This window comes from Topomyia yanbarensis, chromosome 2, assembly GCF_030247195.1.
Source record: "Topomyia yanbarensis strain Yona2022 chromosome 2, ASM3024719v1, whole genome shotgun sequence".
NCBI lineage: Eukaryota > Metazoa > Arthropoda > Insecta > Diptera > Culicidae > Topomyia > Topomyia yanbarensis.
Window position 1 is genome coordinate 71235838 of NC_080671.1, and position 21924 is coordinate 71257761.

At 36.0% G+C, this 21924-nt stretch overlaps 1 protein-coding gene across 2 annotated transcripts in view; it reads left to right on the top strand.

Annotated features, from left to right (window-relative positions):
- Positions 1 to 2135: 2135 nt before the first annotated feature.
- LOC131678412 (fez family zinc finger protein 1-like) overlaps positions 2136 to 21924 on the top strand; it is a 180295-nt gene continuing 160506 nt past the window's right edge. Inside the window, exon 1 of one of the 2 annotated variants that reach the window (XM_058958561.1) lies at positions 2136 to 3370. In XM_058958561.1, the coding sequence (XP_058814544.1) occupies positions 3016 to 3370 (355 nt within the window). In that variant the 5' untranslated portion in view covers positions 2136 to 3015. The remainder of the gene's footprint in view (positions 3371 to 21924) is intronic. The other variant, XM_058958560.1, reaches the window with a different exon arrangement.

Here is a 21924-nt window from a genome sequence, read left to right on the forward strand (position 1 = left end):
GGTAGGCTAGCTCCACCGCCGGGAACTACGCCGAGTAGCACCGAACGCGACAAACCACCAGTATAGGGTCGTCGGGGCACTAGTGAACCGGAAGCCACCCTCCAATCGGAATCGTTGCATCGACCACGGCATCCAACTGGTCAACGTAGAGAGGAGGGTATGTAGAATATCATGCCGTGCAGGACTGATATGGCGGTTATGAGACCAGCGAAATCTAGCACGACCAGCTAGACCTAGAATCAAGTGAAGTGCATTATCACGTCTCCCCCCGATGTAGTCATTTCAAATGAAATCCAAGGGATCAGGCAACTCTCGGATTTCTTGGTGGAGTTTAGAGGAGTAGGGTTCAGAGTTATCTTCTCTGTTCAGAGTCCCCCACTCTGGCACACGATGGACGAAATCGGTAGTATGGTCTAACTACTGAACGTGTGCTGGGTCGGCGCTTTACCACCAAGTAAAAAAATATACACACACATAGAGACTTTTTTCCGATCTCGCCGAACTGAGTCGAATGGTATAAAATATTTGACCCTGTGGGCCTCGGCTAAAAAGTCAAAATTCCTACCGATTACATAACCTTTATTATGAGAAAGGTAAAAAGGTTTTCAGTCACTTTCTGTTTTTATTTTCACTGACATCATGAATGCTCCTCAAATCGTTAACCCGAAGACTAGTAATTAATTATCTAAAATAAAAATATGACCATTTTATGTCTTTTGTTTGCGCATGTGCATTCACGAGGATCTATCTTTAGATAAAATTCGTTTCAGGTGATGCCCTAAAAACCAAAAGGAAGCTGCATAAAAAGAATCGAATAACTTTGAAAGTCCACATAAAAAAACCGCATGACTTTGAAAATCCGCATAAAAAGTCGCATAAAAAAACCGCATGAATAAAAACCGCATATAAAATGCTAATGAAATGATATGCTCCAACCGAATTCGTGAGATGTTCATCATGCTAAAAAAGTTTATACAATGTATGAAACATCGATTTATTTAAAACATCAGTATTACTAGTATTTAAAACCTATAATTTGTTAAATAATTACTTTGCAATTGTGCTAATAATGGGGCATACCATCCAGAACTTAGTGAGGTGTTTTGTCCGGTGATGAGCTGTTGTGAAAACATAAATAATTCTACACGCACATGTAGTTTCAACTTATTTCTAAAACCAAGACAGAAACTTTAAAAGTCTAATAAGTTATTTGAAATAGTTCTACCTAATCAGAATCGTTCTAATTAGTTGAAATGCTTATAGAAAAAAAGTGGGAAATTACATCGGAACGGCTTTTTTGAAACTTTTGTGTATATTATTTTTTTTGCGGAATATTAAAAATGTCAAACTAAGTAAGTAGCAAGCTAATTTCATGAAATGATACTATTTTTAGTCATTTCAACGTTTCAAATAACTCTGTAGTCCTAGAAACAGAAGTGGGGCGTTTTGCGCCGGTGCGGTGGGGCATATTATAGCCTCTGAAGTAAACAATACCAAAACAGAATTTTTGTGCCCTCCAAAATAACGTTTTCATTCGGAGTGTATCGTCGCAACACTCATGCTAGTGCATGCTATCATCCCACGGAACACGGAACCACAATATATCTTATGCCCGACCATATAGTTCGATGTTGGATGCAGCGGGCCTTGCCAGATCATATCAGAAACACTTTACTATTGACAGTGAACTTTGAAGTTACTCTCTTGCACCAATACGCCCAAAAACTGCCAAATAAAAAAAATATGATTTCCATTCCTGTATTAGTATTGACCACAACTCACGATAATCCTTTGCTTCCGGAAGAGAACTTTCATTCGCTCTTCACTCTTAACACCATTCACACCTACCACTTCATCTCGCATCTTTACCGTTGAGAGCGAGACAATTTCCATTCATGAACCTGCGTTGGATGCATTTCTCGCTCTCTCTCACTTCCATCGCTTGCTCCGCCCAGCTCTCCGGCTATGCTTTGGGAAATAAAATGGGGAAACTCAAGCAGCTGCCGGAGGGGGGCGTGGTTTAGTTCAAATCTGTTGCGCTTTGCTGTACCGTGGACCTTCGATCCGATCCGATGCTTATCAGTGCTTCAAGTGCAAGAGATTTTCCAGTCAGTGTTCGACGTGGTTTGGCCGGCGCATGGTGCGACGCGAAATGGTTGTTTATATGCGAGCAAAGGGAGAGCGTGAATCTTAGGGGAGATTTTATCCGTTCTGGCTGGCGGTGGTCTGGAAACCGTACACGCAAACACAAATCGGCCGTCTCTGGTGCAATTGATACGGGCATGGCACGGTACGGCAGGGTTGACTTCTGAAAGTTGTTCCATAGGGGTGGAAGAATTTCCGCGAGTGATTGTGTGAGTGGATAAAGTCCTGCTGAGCTTGCACACAGGGAAAGTAATGAATCGTACGGGTTGGAGATGTATTGCGCTGCGAAGGATGTCATAGGGATGCGCCGCTGATAAAGACGCGCGAGGGAGTGAGCGAGCGAGCGAGAGTGAATCGCACTAGATAGAGGAGTAGCAAAGAACAACAACATTACTCATTTGGGCCCATCGTCGCAATGATTGAATTTATCAAGTGGCATATGGGGAGTGAGCGGTTGGCTGGTTGATTGGATGGCTGAATGAATTGGAAATGGAAGCAGGCAAACAGTATCACATCGAACTCTGCTAGAGGCGTACACACAGCGGGCGAGTGCTTTGTCTAGTTTCCGTGTTTACAGTGCAGAAGTAGCACTTCGTGGCGGCGGTTCGCGATTTTTATGTGGTATTTGCTCGCTCCGTCGATGGAACGAGATTTGTGCAACCGGGAGTGACTTTGTGATTTAATGTGATTTTAGCGTTTAACGAGGTCACAGGTGGGCGATAATTATTCTGCCGTTAAGTGGTGCATTGCCGCGACGTAACATGGACTGTTTTGGAAAATTAGTCAAAAGCGGCTGAAGACAAAGAAGTTTTACGCCTGGAAGCTAATTTAATGATTGAGATCTAGTAATACAAAAAACAACAAATCAAAATGATGGAAATTAGCGAAGTACCGCAGCAACAGCAGCAGCAGCAATCGCAGTTGCCGTTGGATTTTAGTGTCACCATGGTTAACATCAAGCTGAACAACTTGAACGTGAACTTAAACACAAATAACAATAGTATAAGCATACTAAATAACAACAATCCTCCAAACCATGGTGGTCTGGCGAATAGCAGCACCGGAAGTGGTCAACGGGATGCGATGGGATCCCTGTTAGCTGCCCATCATCACCATCAGCAGCAGCAGCAGCAGCAACAGCAGAATGGTAGTGGAAATTGTAATAGCAGTAGTGCTGCCCTAACTAGTGCTTTCAAAGTGGTGATGCCTCGAGGGAAAGCCGACGGTGAGTGAAATGCCTTTATTCGATCGAACGTTTGATCAACTGTGGTAATGTGTATAAGAAGGGGTCGACTATGTAGTGTTTAAAAACAACAATTTATCGCTTTTTGGGTATGATTATTATGAATATCGTGGATTCAAAACGACGTTTTTGCGTGAATAATAACGATTTTCAATTGGTGCTAAATAGGTACAATGATGGTCTGTCAAAGTCATCGTGGAAGATTGGCATTACTTTGGGATTATGTATTTATTGTTGGGAGGCCCAGTCCAGTTCGGACCCGCACCCTCAGCTTTATCTTGGAAATGGCGATATCACTATAAGCGCCATTGGCATTTGTTAGTTGTCATATTGTTTTAACATAACTTGCAGTATTTCATGTTTCTTAATCGTTGCGTTTATTCTCCAGGAGCACACATTGTTTTAGAGTAGAGTTTAGAGTTTTTCAGGCCCGTAGCTAGGATTTTGATTCGGAAGTAGCTCAAAAATTGTATGACATTGGTTTCCCGAATAGAAATTGGATTTCGAAACAGATGGGTAATTGAAACTAAGAGGCTTAAACATATGATCCCAAATATAAGATATATCACAAAATACCATTAAAATTATTGCTTTTGAGGAAGTTTAGTAATGAAGAGCTATTCTTTTCTGTTACTATCATCAGCTGTGATTGAAGAGTAACGTGTTGTGCGTGATTTTCACTCAAAGCGAATTTTGACAGTTGGCTTATATGCTCTAATCGTATGTTTGTCGAGTATTAAGAATTTTAGGAATTGAAGTGCCAACGGAACTTTGATCCTTGATGTCGCTAGTAAATCTAAGGTATTTTAATCTGAAAATCATGAAACGTTCTCAACTATGTCATTGAAAGGATCAGATCGCATTAAATTGAATGTAGAATGTAGAATTTTGCCAAATAATTTTGATCTGGCATGCAATTTGCGGATGTGGAAAAATTGGCCCTTTCAAACGGTTTTCTTTGTAAGCTACACTTGCCATTTATAAAAAAGCAACGATCCAACTCTGTTATCGTCGGATCTGGTGGCTTACTACTATGCTCGGAACGTGTTCGAATGGCACCAAATAAACGAGTTTCGAATTCATGTCATCAGTAACTAGCACCAACTGGGTGTCTAGTTAGACGATGTATCTAAACTAATACCCAAATTAGCACTAGTTACTTTCCGTGACATCATTAGGGACAAGCCAGTTGCTTTAGACGTTAACATGTGTTGTGTGAACCGCTTGGCTTTTTTATTGTCAAAAACGGACACTGCTTGTTCCTTTTGAAAGGTGGCGGCTTTTCGAGTAGTTGTATTTTCGGTGAAAAAATCGTCCCTTAAAAGTTTGTTCAGGAGATACAGAGAGTGTTTGTCTATTCAGTCAATTTGCGTACAACAATGCAATATTTGAACAATATTTTCTCAAATTTTCATTGCAAACCGTGGCAAACTGAATGAGTGACCGTGAATCTCCAGAGGCAGTTCGAAAAAAATATGGTGTCCATCATAACTTAAAATCTACTTGGGTACATTTTGAGTTGTGAAGTACAACATAAAACTAGTTTTTAGTAAGGCAAAGATTCATTGTAATTTTTCACCATTTTGCAATAAAAATTTGAGAAAATATTGTCTAATGGCGTTATATTTGCTCTATATTAGCACTAAATGCGAATGTGAAACATACATGCTCTAAAGATCCGTGTATACGTTATATCAATTTTATATACGTATATAATGCAGGTGATAATATAGAGCTTTGCCTCTGTTTTTATGCATTCACGATGCTAGTGTAGAGCTTGATTGCATTATAAACGCTGAAATAGGGTTTTTATGCAATATTAGTGCAAAATGTGTGTTCACGGGTAACTTTAGGATGCAACTAGCTGTAATATTTTAGTCATTTTTAAAGATTGAATATTGGAAATCCTCTTACTTTTCATCGCGTCGTGTGTAGGGGAACCCCGGGGCTAGTTGGTGGTTGGTTTAAACTAATAATTCAATTTTTGTTGGTCTTTTGGCTTAAGTGCTAATACCTTATTTAGGAGTGGTGGTATCCAACGGGGAAAAACGATCGGAAATGGTGAGTGAAGCTAAGCAATCATGTGAAAAAATTCCCCACCCAGAGGCGAGACTCGAACTCGCAACCTTTGAGACTCCGGCCCAATGCACTAACCCTTATGCTATCCCTGGGTATGGTGACATCCCAGAAAGAACATATGATTATCCCACTGGCGACGGTGATCGTACCCTGCCTGCAAAGCGAGGAATCACACACAACGGCAGCTGATCACCCAAACACATTCGATCTATTTAATTTCCCTGCTAGATACCAAGGCCCGGGTTTTTATAATCGTCTGATGTCTAATTTTTAGTTCATTACCTATTAGTGGGATAATCATATGTTCTTTCTGGGATGTCACCATACCCAGGGATAGCATAAGGGTTAGTGCATTGGGCCGGAGTCTCAAAGGTTGCGAGTTCGAGTCTCGCCTTTGGGTGGGGAATTTTTTCACATGATTGCTTAGGTTGGTTTAAGTTATCTGAGTTCTTTTTTCTCCGCTTTCATTTGCCATAGGACGCTGTATCTCACTGTGTACTTTAAGTAACTTGAAATACATTCTCCAATATGTTTGTGTTGCATTACATTTTGTTTTGTAGATGTTGTGGGCGGTATTGTGTTTTAGAGATTCAAAAGTGCATTTTCTTAACCGTCCGTCACACGCGCTAGTGCTGAGCGCTCGTCGCAGTGAAAATTTTGCGAAATCGTCTTAGGGAACAAGCGGCTGCTTGTTCAGTGACTCATTTGCGTGACTTCCGGAGGATTAAAATTACACCCCTTCATGCCCATGTTGTTTGTGGACAACAACACAGAAAAAAATATATTATATATTTTAAGTTTATGTTCATGCACATATTTGGAGCATGAATATATAAATGTAAAATTTAGTTCCACCAAAAATCCACACAACTTGTCGTACTTGCTTCAACGAATTTGATTATAATTCTACACGTGTATTGAAAATTACAGTTTCTTCGAAAGGAAAACCAATGCACTTCAATGTATTTTTTACACTTATATTGCTGTAAAATGAATGGCATGTAATATTACACGAGTGAAAGTGTAAAATTGTATGCTTTTTGATGCTCCAATTGAGTGCATTGATTTTAACGTAATTTTCAATAAAAGTTTCGATTCAATCTTTGCATGTTTACATTCGTATTGATTTACATGTCGTTTAAATTTCATTATTTTTAGTGTGAACGTTTTAAAACAGCTATAACTTATTGAGGCAAGATTAGTTCACAAAAACAAGTAAGGCTAATGAATGTGACTATTGTTTTTCATTTGAGTATTAACAGTTACAAGGTTAGTCTGATTGGATTCCAATGGAGCAGTGCAGCCAGGGATAGTTTACGTTGACGACGGAAATTAAATTTTTCATATATCTTCGTTATGTTGCAATATTATTGAAAACTGATAAAAATTAGCAATTTAGACTGTCTTTGGCTATGTTTCCACGTTTTTGTATTGAGCACAGTGGTCCAGAATGTAAATTTAGCAGGAGTTTTAACATTTTGCCAAAATAAAATGACTTAGCCTTACAAAACGTTTGTCAAACATGTTGTACTTTGCAAGGCACTTTTTTTTTGTTTAAACTGACGCAAGGGTGGTTCTAATTTTACTAATATTTAAAATTTATCTTTTTAATAGTTCGAGATAGACCTTTACTGTATTCGATGAAGATGAAGATGAAGCAACACATTTTAGACAAATTTACTGAAGACATGCAAGCTATAGCTTTTATACTTTCCATTGCACGAGAAGCCCAAATGTAAGCTTTAGGGTGTTTCTTAAAAAATGGTTTTATTTCTATAATTTTTGTAGTTTTTGTTTTACACTAAAGTACTCTTTGAACAACTTGAAGATTAATTTAGGGTGCATATTTTTTTAACACCAACTACTAAAGCTTTTCGTTTCAAAGTTATGAGAACTTTTATATAAAAATATTAACTTTTTCAGAAAACATTATCTTCGCTTTGGCAACCCAACATTAAATACCATGTCATACCATGTCATATGAAATAGCATGCTTTGTAGTATAGATTGCCAAAAAATGACCAATTTTTTATATCTCTAAATATTTACTCAAAAATAGTTAATTTTTAGTAAAAATTATATAGAACTTTCTAATGAGAGAAGCTAGAGGATCGGTATATTAAGACAAATTGTTTTCCTTCAAAATATCTGAAAGTATTTCTAAAGTGATCTTAATGAAAAATCAAAACTGCAAAAGTTATACAAAGAAAACCATTCTGTAAGAAACACCCTATTTTTTTGGTAAATTTCTTGTAAAATGAAAAATACACGACATAGAGTTTCAGTGTCCTCGACACTCTATCTTGATCCATTAAAAAGTTAATTTACTGATTCTAATAAAAAATTAAAACCATGCTCCCACTATTTAAAATAATGGAAAAGTATTGTAAAGTGCAATATTTTATCATGAAAACGAAACTATATTTTTTATTTTGTCCACCGCTAAAGTAATTTAAACATATTCATGAAAAACCACATTCTTAATGTATTTTTTTCAGTTTTCATTTTTTTCCGACCTATACTTCTGATATTTACAGAGCTTCTAACACATCAAAACTCTAGCTTCTATTATTAAAAAATATGAACACTTACTATAACAAAAATAGATTTTCTTGAATCAATTTTATGAAATTTTTGAAAATATATTTGCCATTTTTTGCTCTAGTATAACTCTAATTATGACCTTATTTATAGTCGAAAAAGAATTATATTTTGTTTGCCCCAATCATATTATATTGTTGTTCCAAAAAACCCATTTTTGGCGATAAAGTGTTCATAACTTTTCCACGAAAATAATTAGATATGTTGCGCCATAAAACAAATTATTCACCTTGAAACAATCTTAAAGTTATGCAAATTCTCAAATGGGAAAAATTTTGGACTGCGCCAATTTTTTTTGTGTATAAGGACACAATACCTTACATTAAGTATGGTTTTTCACAAAAAAAAATTGGTGTAGTCCAAAAATTTTCCCATTTGGGAATTTGCATAATTCAAGGCGTTTGGGTTTTCAGAACATAAGACAGTTTCGGTTCATATTCCTCGTCGGTAAACAGAACTTCTGTGATTACTATCGAAACATCACTCGGTATAAGCCAGTTGTTTAGTGTTCACGCAAGACGTGTGACTTTTTGGATTTTAGTGTCTAACTAGTGCTAATTTGGGTACTAGTTTAGATACATCGTCTAACTAGACACCCAGTTGGTGCTAGTTACTGACGAGGAGAATCCGAAACACTAAAACAAAAATCTTAAAGTTGTCTAAAGACTACTTCGGTTTTAAATCAATACCGCAAAAGTAATATGAATAAAACTGTTTTTCTACGAAGCACTAAGAAACAGCTTTGCCTTCGATTTTAAATTTGTTATAAAACAAAAAGCATGACATATAGAGCCTACATGTCTTCAGCAAACTATTCCAAAATTTGTCGTTCTACACCTTCGTTGAAGGTAGTTTGGCTCTTGCTGGAATGATTAAAAAGTAAATTTTTTGATCTTGGTAAAATTAGAACCATCCTAAATGTTTCTTTAACAAAAATAAGGGGCTCACAAACTACGAAAACTTCTCCAAAGATTTGATTAGGCTAAGTTGTTTAGTTTTAGTAAAATCTCACAATCCCTGCTAAATTGCATTTTGGACGCACTGTGCTTTGAAAGGAAAAAAATGAGCAGCTTCTAGCACTTGGAGGGAAGCACATATATTTATGGAAAAGGGCTTTTCGTGTTTCTTGATCCCACCGTTTTCAAGGATAAATAGTTTCGTAACCCTACATGCACTAGAAAAAAGTTGGGCTTGAAAGGGTTAAACATGTTGTGTAAAATGTTTTAAGGGAGTACGTACACTGAAATCAATATTTTATAATTTTAAGTTTATTTTCATGCACATATTTGCAGCATGAATATAAATGTAAAATTAAATTCCACCACAAATACACGCCATTTGTTGTGCTTTCTTCAACGAATTTTATTATAATTTTACACGTTATTCGAATATTGCTGAAAAATGAATGGCATGGAATATTACACGAATTAAAGTTTAAAATTGTATGCTTTTTGATGCTCCAATTGAGTGCATTGATTTTAACGTAATTTTCAATCAAATTTTTTATTCAATCTTTGTATGTTTACATTCGTATTGATTTACATGTCGTTTAAATTTTATTATTTTTTGGTGTGTACTTTTGTGTGCGAAAAGTGTCAAGAAAGTTTGAATTTAAATAGTATAAAGCAATGATTTCATTACATCAAACTTATATTATTTTAGAAGTACATTTTCAGTGAAATAAACAAGCATAAATATACTGATGATTGGAGTAGTTATGTCTTTGTCCCCGAAACTCTTTTTTATTTAGCAGGTTTGCGGTGATCCCGATTGAAGACCAATAGATCAACTGAAGCAAAACTCTAATAATTCCAGTAGTATATGCACTGATAATATCAATTCGTAAATATAATGAAATGGATCATACAATACATGAATTCATTCGTCGTTTTCTGCAACGAAGTATTTTCGTGCATTCTAAATAGTAGGTTTCGTTCATTTCATGAACAAAAATGGGCGCTTGGCGAACGAAATCTTTCGTAAATTTTATGCGTTAAATGTATACTACACGAATGTTATCGTTGATAACGACATTATTTTTCGTGAATGAAACTAAATGTTTTGTTTATTTTAATGAACGTGTGTGTATATTACGAACGATTTCGTTGGTCGCACGAACTAATTTCGTTTATCTTAGAAAAGTGTTCGTATTTATTATCCTCTTATTGTTTTCAGTCGATCTTTTGGGATCGATGTTTGACAACATAGATTTTTTTTATTTAAAAAAATCGATGTGGCCGCTTGATGAACGAAAGTTTTCGTAAATTTTACTTATTTAATTTAGATTGCACGAATGTAATCGTTGATAACGACATTATTTTTCGTGAACGAAATGAAATGTTTCGTGTATTTTAATAAATGTTTATGTATATGATGAACGATTTCGTTGGTCGCACGATTTCGTTTCGTTCATCTTAGGAAAGTTTTCGTATTCATTAGCATATTATTTTTTCAATCGATATTTTAGGATCGATGTTTGACAACAACGATTTTTTCAACTAACTAAAAGGATCGATCTGGCACAATCGATTTTAATTCAACCTGCTCTCTTCTATTGAGGACTAAAAAGATTGTGGTGTGAAGTAATGGCCGCTTGATGAACGAAAGTTTTCATAAATTTTACATATTTAGTGTAAATTACATGAATGTTTTTGTTGAAAACGGCATTATTTTTCTGGAATGAAACGAAATGTTTCGTTTATTTTAATAAACAGTTGTGTAAATTACAAACGATTTCGTTGGTCGCACGAATTCATTTTGTACATCTAAGAAAAGTTTTCGTATTATTAGCCTCTTATTGTTTTCAGTCGATCATTTGGGATCGATGTTTGACAACATCGATCTTGTTTTATTTAAAAAAATCGATGCGGCCAAATCGATTTTACTGTGGTACGAAGAAATGGCCGCTTGATGAATGAAAATTTTCGTGAATTTTACTTATTTAGGTTACATTGCACGAATGTAATCGTTGATAACATTATTTTTCGTGAACGAAACGAAATGTTTCGTGTATTTTAATAAACGTTTATGTATATTACAAACGATTTCGATTCGCATTCGATGTTTTAGGATCAATGTTTGACAGCACCGATTTTTTTATTAATTAAAAAGATCGATCTGGCAAATTCGATTCTATTTCAACCTGAAAGATTGTGGTGTGAAGAAATGGACGCTCGATGAACAAAAGTTTTAGTAACTTTTACTTATCTAGTGTACATGGCACGAATGTTATCGTTGATAACGACATTATTTTTCGTGAATGAAATGAAATCATTCGTTTATTTCAATAAATGTTTGTGTATATTACGAACGACTTCGTTGGTCGCACGAATTCATTTCGTTCATCTTAGAAAAATTATCGTATTTATTATCTTATTATTTTTTCATTCGATCTTTTAGGATCGATGTTTGACAACACCGATTTTTTTAGTTAAAAAAAACAGATCTGGCAAAATCGATTTTATTGTGATATGAAGAAATGGTCGCTTGATGAACGAAAGTTTTCGTGAATTTTACTTATTTAGTGTACATTGCACGAATGTTGTCGTTGAAAACGACATTAATTTTCGTGAATGAAACGAAATGTTTTGTTTATTTTAATAAACGTCTATGTATATTACGAACAATCCCGTTGGTCGCACGAATTCATTTCGGTCATCTAAGAGAAGTTTTCGTATTTAATAGCATATTCTTTTGACATTGCCCCGGCAGAGAAAAACTCAAAATTATTCATACAACACCATCGAGCAGTTTGCAATGGCTCAACTAAATCCGTACTGCTCCAGATTATGGATCAACTAGAAGCGGAAAAGGGTTTAGAAAATCTTCCTGAAACCGGCGGACACGGGTACGGCTACTAAATAGTCAGACCGAGACCGTCGTGATCATCAACAGTTATATGACGTATAGCAACAATGACTCCATATTGAAGCTCTGTTGACGTTGACGGTTCGACGAATGGTGCTCGTAAATATTATAAAGATATTCGTATATAGCAGTGAACAATTCGTTTGCCGAACGAAGCTGTTTCGTAATAAGCCAACGAAAGTCGTTTCGTGGTTTTCACGAAAAACTCGTAATAAAAAATAAATGTGTTTCAATAGAACTACGAACGATTCATTATATGTACGAAAAATTCGTATATTTTATGAAAATTATCTGTACGAAACTAATGCATAGCGATATACGAATATATTCTATCAGTGTGAGTATTTCTCCTACCTTAACGATTCGTTGAATAAATAATATTTTTTTCCTGCATGCGAGTACGTTTTTCCTAAAAAACGCTGCTTTAACCTCTGAAAATTGTATTAAGAAATTCTCAACAACAAAATAAAAAAATATGCGTAAAAAGGAATGAGGTACGAGAAAAAAAAATTGAAGAATATTTTTCGAAATACGGGAAATTTGGGTTTTGAGGAATTTTGTCCCCAAAAGTTCTGCTTTATGTTGCAAATCATACATATTTTGCAGTTTTTTTTCTAATGTGAAAAAATCTCAGGAATCGAACGGAGCCTTTGCGACTTTGTCGTTTAGGGTAATGGGGCATTCAAGGAAAAAAAATGTGGGTAAATTTCGAAGAATCTCATGTTTCGGAATTTTGCCGGTAACGAATCTATTTTTATTTTGTTTCTGAGAATTGTTCACGTTTAACGAGGTAGATTTAAAAAAAATAATAGCATGGCAACATTTAGCATGAATGACAAACGGCCCAGTTACACCAACTTCTCTTATTCGGACAAAGGTCCCAAAGCAGCCGCTCAATTCCAGGGATTATTTCATATTAAAATAACTGCGAAATAAATATAATTTGCAGTACAGAGCAGAAAAAATTTAAAAGTAGGGAATTTTTGGATGAACCAATAGCGTTCGTCCAAAAGTGTATCAGAATTATAAAAACCCAGCTTACGTTAGATCAGATACGTTCTTTACGTTTATACGTGTGAACAAGTTTAGTTAGTACAGTCTTTCGTTGTTCTGTATCCGTTGGTCCGTCTATACACGTTACATTACAGTCTAAGTTCGGTCGCTAACCGTCCTCCGTGTTCTCCGTGTCTGTCCGTCTGATATAATCCGGTACAATAAACAGTAAAAGAGTAAAACAGAAAGTCCCAGAGTTTTACTAGGCAGATAATGAATCTTCACCGACAAACCATACAGACGAAGGAATAAATCAAATTCCTGGGAAGTGCATTCTTCAGCCTCAACAAAAAAGAAAATATAAATCAATACGTGTTCTTCGTTCGAAAGCTCCTAGCATGCGCGATATAAACCCACGCCAATAAGTCTTTTAACATAGAAATGCTTGTGCTCTTTGCGATACAGCGAAGGCCCTATTTTGACAGCCCCCGATTTTATCTGCCCCCTAACTTTTCTTCTTGCAGTCTAGGTCTAAGCCTTCAATCTTCGTTTAAAAAACGAACAAGCTCATATCAGGAATTAGGAATTAGAATATATTGGCTTAAATGGCACGTTCCCCGTATGTAGTCAGGGATTTGTGCCTTACCGTGTGTTTTCATCATTTCCTGAGCAGAAGAAACGGACAAGGAGGTGTGGGAAAAATAACAGCACAAAAACAAAAACAAACAGCAGGTAGGTTAAACTCACAAATAGTTCAGCTCGCCTGCGAGTAAGCCTATAGCTCCTTACCACATTGTATAGGAAACTTTAGTATGTCTCTGAGTTTCAGTCGTTCAAACATGGTTTCGTCTATATAAAGACGGCCGAAAACTCAAAATCGCAATTACGCTACTGCTGGCCAGTTGCATATCAGATGATGTGAGGTTTCGTAGTCAGATTGACAAAGATCACATGAAGAAGACTTACCGCGCTGAATAGTTGCCACGTGATAATAGAGTTTGCAGTGGCCTGTTAAAGCCCTGGTCAGCATGCCGCAGTGGAGATTTTTCGATATCACTGGGCATGGTTGTTCTAGAAACGCCTTTGTTTAACGACACGTTTGTAGATTTCTCCAATAATTGCGGTGTTCGGATGAAGCCCTGGACCGTATTTTTTTTCCTTATCCAACTTGTCGAAATTGGCAGGGCAACCTCAGGACCAACGAAGTCAATCGCTAAACCCGCCCTGGCCAATTCGTCAGCCCACTCATTTCCAGTAATACCGGAATGTCCGGTCACCCAGACAAGGTAGATAGTGTTGACAATACTTAGTTCTTCGATTTGGGTTCGGCACGCGATCACTAGCTTGGGCCGTGATTTGTCTGAGCTAAGGGCATCAATTGTAGCCTGACTATCGGAGCAGAAGTTTATAACTCTGCCGGACAAACTGTACCCCGCACATAATCGCAAAGATTTATGCTTGGAATACAGTACAATATCTACCTAGTGAGTGAGATTGTTCCAATCTCATTTCACGACAGTAGACACCAGCACCAGCACGTCCCTCCATCAGAGAACCGTCGGTGTAACAGACCACTTGCGTTTGTTGTTGCCTTCCAAATAGCCAGACAACCTTTGCTACTTGCAGCCTAGGTCTAAGCCTTCAATCTTCGTTTAAAGAAACGAACAAGCTCACATATATATATATATATATATATATATATATATATATATATATATATATATATATATATATATATATATATATATATATATATATATATATATATATATATATATATATATATATATATATATATATATATATATATATATATATATATATATATATATATATATATATATATATATATATATATATATATATATATATATATATATATATATTAGAAGCCTCAAAGCGTCATGGTCGGATACTCTAGTAATATGAAGAAACTAACTCTTTTCCGGATCTGAACCGTACACTCAAAACTACGGTTTGCACGACCATTCAAAGACCACCACGAATATGCAAGCGGTTACACGGTTATACAAAGGAATTTATACGCTCGAAGTTGTATACATGGTACACACTCCCGCCTTCGTTATCAAACCTGCTCAAACAACGCTGGTCACACCCGCGAACATGCAATAGCGATCATCCACGCAAACCTCCGCCCGTGATCTTGCAAACATACAAACGCCCCTATGAGCAGGTGAAAGTTTTATCACCTATGAATTTATAAACGTGGTCTCAAGTGCGATGATACAAACGCGCGTTTCCTCGAGTACCTAAATCGATCGATAAAATGAAAACTAGTGATATGGAGGAATTCACATTCAAAACCCCATTTGAATACGCAAATGACCACACGGGCTTCCAACCGTATTTATGGTCGGTCATTTGACCGAACAGTTAACGAATTTAACCAAATCGTCGGTGATTTAACCAAATCGTCGGTCATTTGACTGAATCGTCGGTCATTTGATTGAATCGTCGGTCATTTGACCGAATCGTCAGTCATTTTTTGACCGAATCGTCGGTCATTTGACCGAATCGTCGGTCATTTGACTGAATCGTTGGTCATTTGACAGAATCGTCGGTGGTTTGGTCGAATCGTCGGTGATTTGACCGAATCGTCAGTGATTTGGCCGAATCGTCGGTCATTTGACCAAACCGTTGGTTATTTGACCGACGTCATTTTACTCAACCATTGGTCATTTTACCGAATCGTCGGTCATTTGACCAAATCATCGGTCATTTGACCGAAACGTCGGTCATTTGACCGAATCGTCGGTAATTTGACCGAATCGTCGGTGATTTGGCCGAAACGTCAGTGATTTGACCGAATCGTCGGTCATTTGACCAAACCGTCGGTTATTTGACCGAATCGTCGGTCATTTGATCGAATCTCTCATCATTTGACTGATTGTAGTATTTTGCATCTGTAATTCAATCATCGCGGCGAATCACCATGGTAAGAATAAACGCAATAGTTTTTTTCAAAAAAAAAATCTTGTTCATACCATGTAATAGAAATAATAATACTTCACTTACACATTATGCGGGCGTACAATTGCAAAATAAATTGCATTTAATTTTAAAACTTGTCATTTACTACTAACTTAATACAAAAAGTAGAAAGCCTAAATGATGCAGGAATTGAATAGCAGCACTTTGGTCGCTTATTACGACATTGAAGAAGAAACAGGTTCTGCCGCCAGATGCAATGCGGTCTCCAGGATTGGTTTGGAGCAAGATAATTGTGATATCAACCTTCTGGTGGACAAAGGCCCCTCTAAAAAGTTCTGATAAATGGAAGATATGAAATGAATATTGATTCTGCACACCAACATGAAATCAAAATTTCACAAACGGGCCACCCAAATTTTAAAAAACCAACTATAGATGGGTTTCTCGAATTTTTTTGCCATATTATAGACATTTGAAGTTTTAAGTCCGTTTATTTTAAACTAATTGGTCGATTTTAACGAACTAACCAGCAATTAAATTGTCATAGGACGCATATTGTTCGTGTTGTTTCCGATCCGAAAAATTATTATTTTGTATATTCTTTAAACAATAGTTTATAAAAAATGTAATAAAAAGGGGTTCTGTGCCTCTTTTTTTCTACGAAAAAATACCACATATACTACTTTTAGTACCTAACAATGTGCCATCGATAAAAAAACTACAAGGGGCAGCCCTATGGGGTTGCACGAACTGTAGACGTAGGACTATACTACTTAATGTAAAATATTTATTTTCTTAGTATATTTATAGTAATAATAAATCAAATATATTTCTTACGAATGGTTTAATCACAACCAATCAACATCGAGTATTACACATTGAACCAAACCTTCTTGGTTATCAGGTCATTTCATTTGTAGTAGGTGATCGAATCCGATTGAACTTATTTAAGAAGATCTGAAGAAAGAAGACAGAAAACTGTAACCGAACTAATATCTAGAACTAAATCTTCATGGCATAAAATTAGCTTGTAAAAACTTTTCGATTGTGTGTGGTAAAAAACCCGGATCAGTGAAGAAAAATCAAATTTAAGACAATATAATCACATTGCATATATAGACCAGAATGCTTGGTCTAGTTATATTTTGCCATTATTGTAACTTTCCTAAAGTACGCATACAAATATATCGAATGCAGTGGTCTTAATCATATATCGAAACTATAAATATACAAGAATCGAAAACAATTCTATATATGGACTTAGATGCGTTTTTCGAGTGACAGTGTATTCATTCATAAATGGGCTTTGTAGTATGTACCTATTAGTAGAATCAAAATAGGATAGGCTGAGTGGAAATGAGTCACGTGAAGGGGAAATGAATTGATCGAACGTAAATAATAAACATTCGTTGTGCAATTTAGTAACAAATTAGATCTAACTACCTACACATTCGACTCAAACGTTAAACCCAAGCGCACAAAGCAAAATGAATCAACGCTGATGATGATGGGTAGAGCGAAAGAGACAACTAATACCACGACTCTATGTTAACCGTGTTTGCAAATGGAGCTCGCATGTACAAACTATTTTGTGTACGAATGATTATACATAAAAGTGTGCTGGAAATGAGCTCAACACAAAAGATAGCATAGTGTTTGAACGGCAAGCACAGTCGCATTCACTGGGTAGCGTACCTCCACAGGCAGTGTAACGGACTTCTAACTCAGCTACACTAGCTGTGAAAACACACAACGCAGTGACCTGCTTCGTCTGCCGCTCAACAGGCAACTGAGCTGCACTGACGAAATCCGTCCGTTTAAATAGTCGATGATGACGTTATTCATAGCAGCGTAGCGCGCTAGGAACACAAATCTGTCGTGCTGGACTAGGGAAGCGCTATCTTCTGTGTGTAAATGCGCGATATTTTGACTAGGTTGTTCATTATTTAAATTTTTAATGCCATGATATCAAAAATCTTTGGGTTTATCTATTGGAATCTATTCTTAGAAGTTTTTCGGGGCGATAAGCGCAAAAAAATTGAAAATTTATCGTGAGATGGCTGAATTATATGCGTTTAAAATTGGACCACTTTTCGTTACATACCATTTTTGTAGAATTTGCAACGTGCACCCCTGTATCGAAAACAAAGACGTAGTCCTACGTCAAAAAATGGCCGGCCATTTGTAAATAATTTTTTCCATGTCGAATGTCGCCGTGCATGAATTTCAAACAACGGATTGAAGTCGTAAAAAGCTTGCATTACGGCGAGTCCGCATGGACCAACATGTCTGTTGCAGGTTTTGCTGCAATATCAAAGGATAATTAATGGAAGCGCAGCAAGCAAGCGTGGTAAACTTTTATTCAGCCTATAACTTTAAATTCAATGCGATAACATATACTTATTTATACATAATTCGATTGCAATTAATGCAGGCTACAATCCATTTTTTTTGAAATTCATTGGAAATGTTGGAAATGATATTAGCTGAATTAGTAACAATTCTTTAGTTTTTCGTATTTCTATGATCTCTTTGTATATATCCATTGAATTTCAATAAAATTTCTTCCATGAATTGTAGCCTGGGTTAATTGCAATCGATTGATGCACTTGAAGCTCATGTTCGATTTTTGTATTCGAAAACATTTAAAGCGGGTTTTGCGTAGCATGTTTCATATTTATCCGAATTAATAATATTCGACGCAAACCGCTTATGCAAAAATGCTTTGCGTGACGCTATCCTTTCCGAAAAGTAACGCCAAAATTCCGCAAGAATCTTCAAAAACATTGCGAAACCTATTTTTCGATACAGAAATGTTGATGGCTATGATGATTCTGTAGTTCAGAAAATGGGAGGGACATCACATTCAAGGTACGATACTTCCATTCAACTGTTTGAAAAATATAGCAAAAAACAGTAAATTCTGACTCTTCAAAAGCATGTGTTGCTTGAACGGTTTTACATTTCTTATAAAAGAAATGTATAGAATTCGCTCAAACTTTCAAGATTTTTTCCGAGGCCCGGAGGGCCGAGTCTTGTATACCAATCGACTCAGCTCGACGATTTGGGACAATGTCTGTGTGTGTGTGTGTGTGTCTGTGTGTGTGTGTGTATGTAACGGACAAATTCTCATTCGTGTTTCTCAGCAATGGCTGAACCGATCTTATCCAAACTAATTTTAAATGAAAGAACTAAAAAACAGTATGAACGCTATTAATTTGTTTTTAATTCTGATGTTTAGTTTCCAAGATATGAATGTTTGAATGTGTAAAAATGGCGTTTTTTGCAGTTTTTTTGAATTATCTGCCGAAATTGACAACATAGTTTAACAATTTATATGTTTTTAGACAGCTTTGACGAATACCTTTCGAACAAGCTATTATCAAAAAAGATATTTAACATTTAATGCGGACGAAAGATTTTTATCATTTCCCATTGCCAGAAATATGACCAAAAACATGTAATCTATTATTAACGCCAAAACGGCTTATTTTAGGTCAATAGTATCTTCGGAGAATTTAATGGAGGTAATATGCCCTTTCTTTTGGTATTGTGCTTTTGCTGATTAATCCCCCTATGAGTGAGATATTTTCACAAATTTTCTTGGAAGTGATTATATCGAAATGATGTCTTCAGCAAATTTGTAGCTCTTACTTTTGCGAATAACTATACTGAAGACTTTAAATATCTATTTTGAATACTTTAAAAGTTATGGCTTGTTGTTTGTTGATTACTCTTTGTTGCCTATTTATTGTTCAATATAGTAATAATCCATTGAAATAAGCTAAACATTATTTCGATAAAACGAATTTTGTATTTCATTTTACTATCTACAACCGTTAGAGATAATCACTGAACACTTCCAAGTTGTCTGGAAGGAACTTGATAACTTATCAGTACAAAAATGTTCATTTGTGCAAACCTTCTGACTGCAATTTTTCTAACTTATAACCATCGGATCGATCTGAAACATATCGGAAAATGAAAAGCGAAATAAATAGCTCCAAGCAACGGCTTAGCCAAGAGAAGGTTTTGGGATTTAACACCATACAACCCCCATCCCCCCCACCACACCCAAAAAAAATATTTGATTGAAGTTGAAAATTTATTGATGCAGACTGATTTAATTAAATATTACAATAACAATTATCTGATCCGTAGATTGATAACCTGTTGTTGTAAACGTCATGAGGACTTTTGATAAATTGTCGGAATGGGGTCCTGATATGTAACTGATGTATTGGTCTTGATTTCACAGTTGTCTAATTGCATCAATATCAAATTCCTGCCTGAAAACATTCCAATAGAAAATTCCAGAGTTCTGTAATCAATCATTATCCTCAGATTTATTTTCAAATTGAGCTCGTTTTTGTAGAAATATACTGTAATAAGGGTCTTTATTTAATAGGAAGCGAAGCTAAAATTGATTTAATGTCTATGAAACATAGAACGGCTCACCAAAAAAATGCATAACTTTCAACATTTGCTAAAAATGTTTTCGCCTTTCTCATTCACTCTAAAATTCGTCAATCTAATCCCGACCTGGAGGGCCGAGTGTCATATGCCAAGCGACTGAGTTCGTCGAGATCGGAAAATATCTGTGTGTGTATGTATGTGTGTATGTGGAAAAAATGTGACCTCTATTTCTCAGAGATGGCTGGACCGATTTGCACAAAGTTAGTCTCAAATGAAAGGTACAACCTTCCCATCGGCTGCTATTGAATTTTTTATTGATTGGACTTCCGGTTCCGGAGTTACGAGTTGAAGAGTGCAATCACACAGCAAATTCCCATATAAACTAAAATGAAAAAATTTCAAAATCAAATTTGTATTTTTGATGCCAAATAATTTTAAAATGCATGAAACATTGAGATGTTTGACAAAAATTGACTTCTTTGGACTTTGGTACATTTTTGCCTTTCTCATATAGAAAGGTTATGCAATCACACTAAAAATCGACAATCATACCGGCCCGGAGGGAGTATGCAGTGAGGGGTTGCTACTTTAAAATTAAAACTGGTTTAAAATTTCTTAACAAGTTGAACATTTTCGGCAGGACCCGGACCTCCCGGATCTTACTATGTGATACTGAAACATCGCTTGAAACCAGCGGCGGTCAAGCGATGTTTCAGTATCACATAGTATCTCAAGGTCGTGGCTGTCGATCCATTGTATGTATGTGCATATCGTACTGAACATGTAATATTCATTTCCACCATTGTATTGAACATAACCAGCCATGGAATCGTAGTCTGGACAAATGAGAAAAGCACAATTGCACCACTAGGTGGATTAAGACAGGAGTTGAGACGAAAACGTCATATGATTAATAACGAGGATAACACTTTCCGAATGTAGAGAGAAATTTATGAAAAATGACGATTTCCATTCTATTCTAGCAGGTTCTGATCGATTTTGATGAGCATTTGATTTTTGTTGTATGACCAATGATATGTATAGGTCAAATGTTCAAAAACAGTAATTTAAGGTCAAGATAACATCATTTTGAAACCGCCAATTTCGGAGGTTTAGTATCTTCGATGAGTTTTACAGACGTTAAACAGCGCATCATTTGATAAAATAATTTTGACGGTATATCGTCCAAGAAGTATTTATGGTGAATTTTCTCAGGTTAATATTCATGACTACAATAAAGTCTCAACAAATTCGCTAAAGACACGAACTCTGTTACTATTTTCTGAAAAAATAATTCTGCATAATTTTTAAACCTCAAAAATTACGGTTTCGGAATTATGCCGTTTGGACAGTAAGATCGATTTTCACCAAACCCCCACCAATCGTAAAATTGGTATTGTAAAAAAACGTAAGGGCGATACTTCAATGCTGATAGGTGGGACCGAAAAAGTAAACAATCGCCAAAGGGGCGATACTATCATTTTGTCAATTTCAATAGCAAACACAAATTTTAATTTAATAATTTCAAATACTTCATGAAGTTTTGGGTTTCGATAGGATAGTACAATATAGGAAAATTCAGTTTTCCCACCACAATGCATTGATTGAGGAATTTAGATATTTTATTA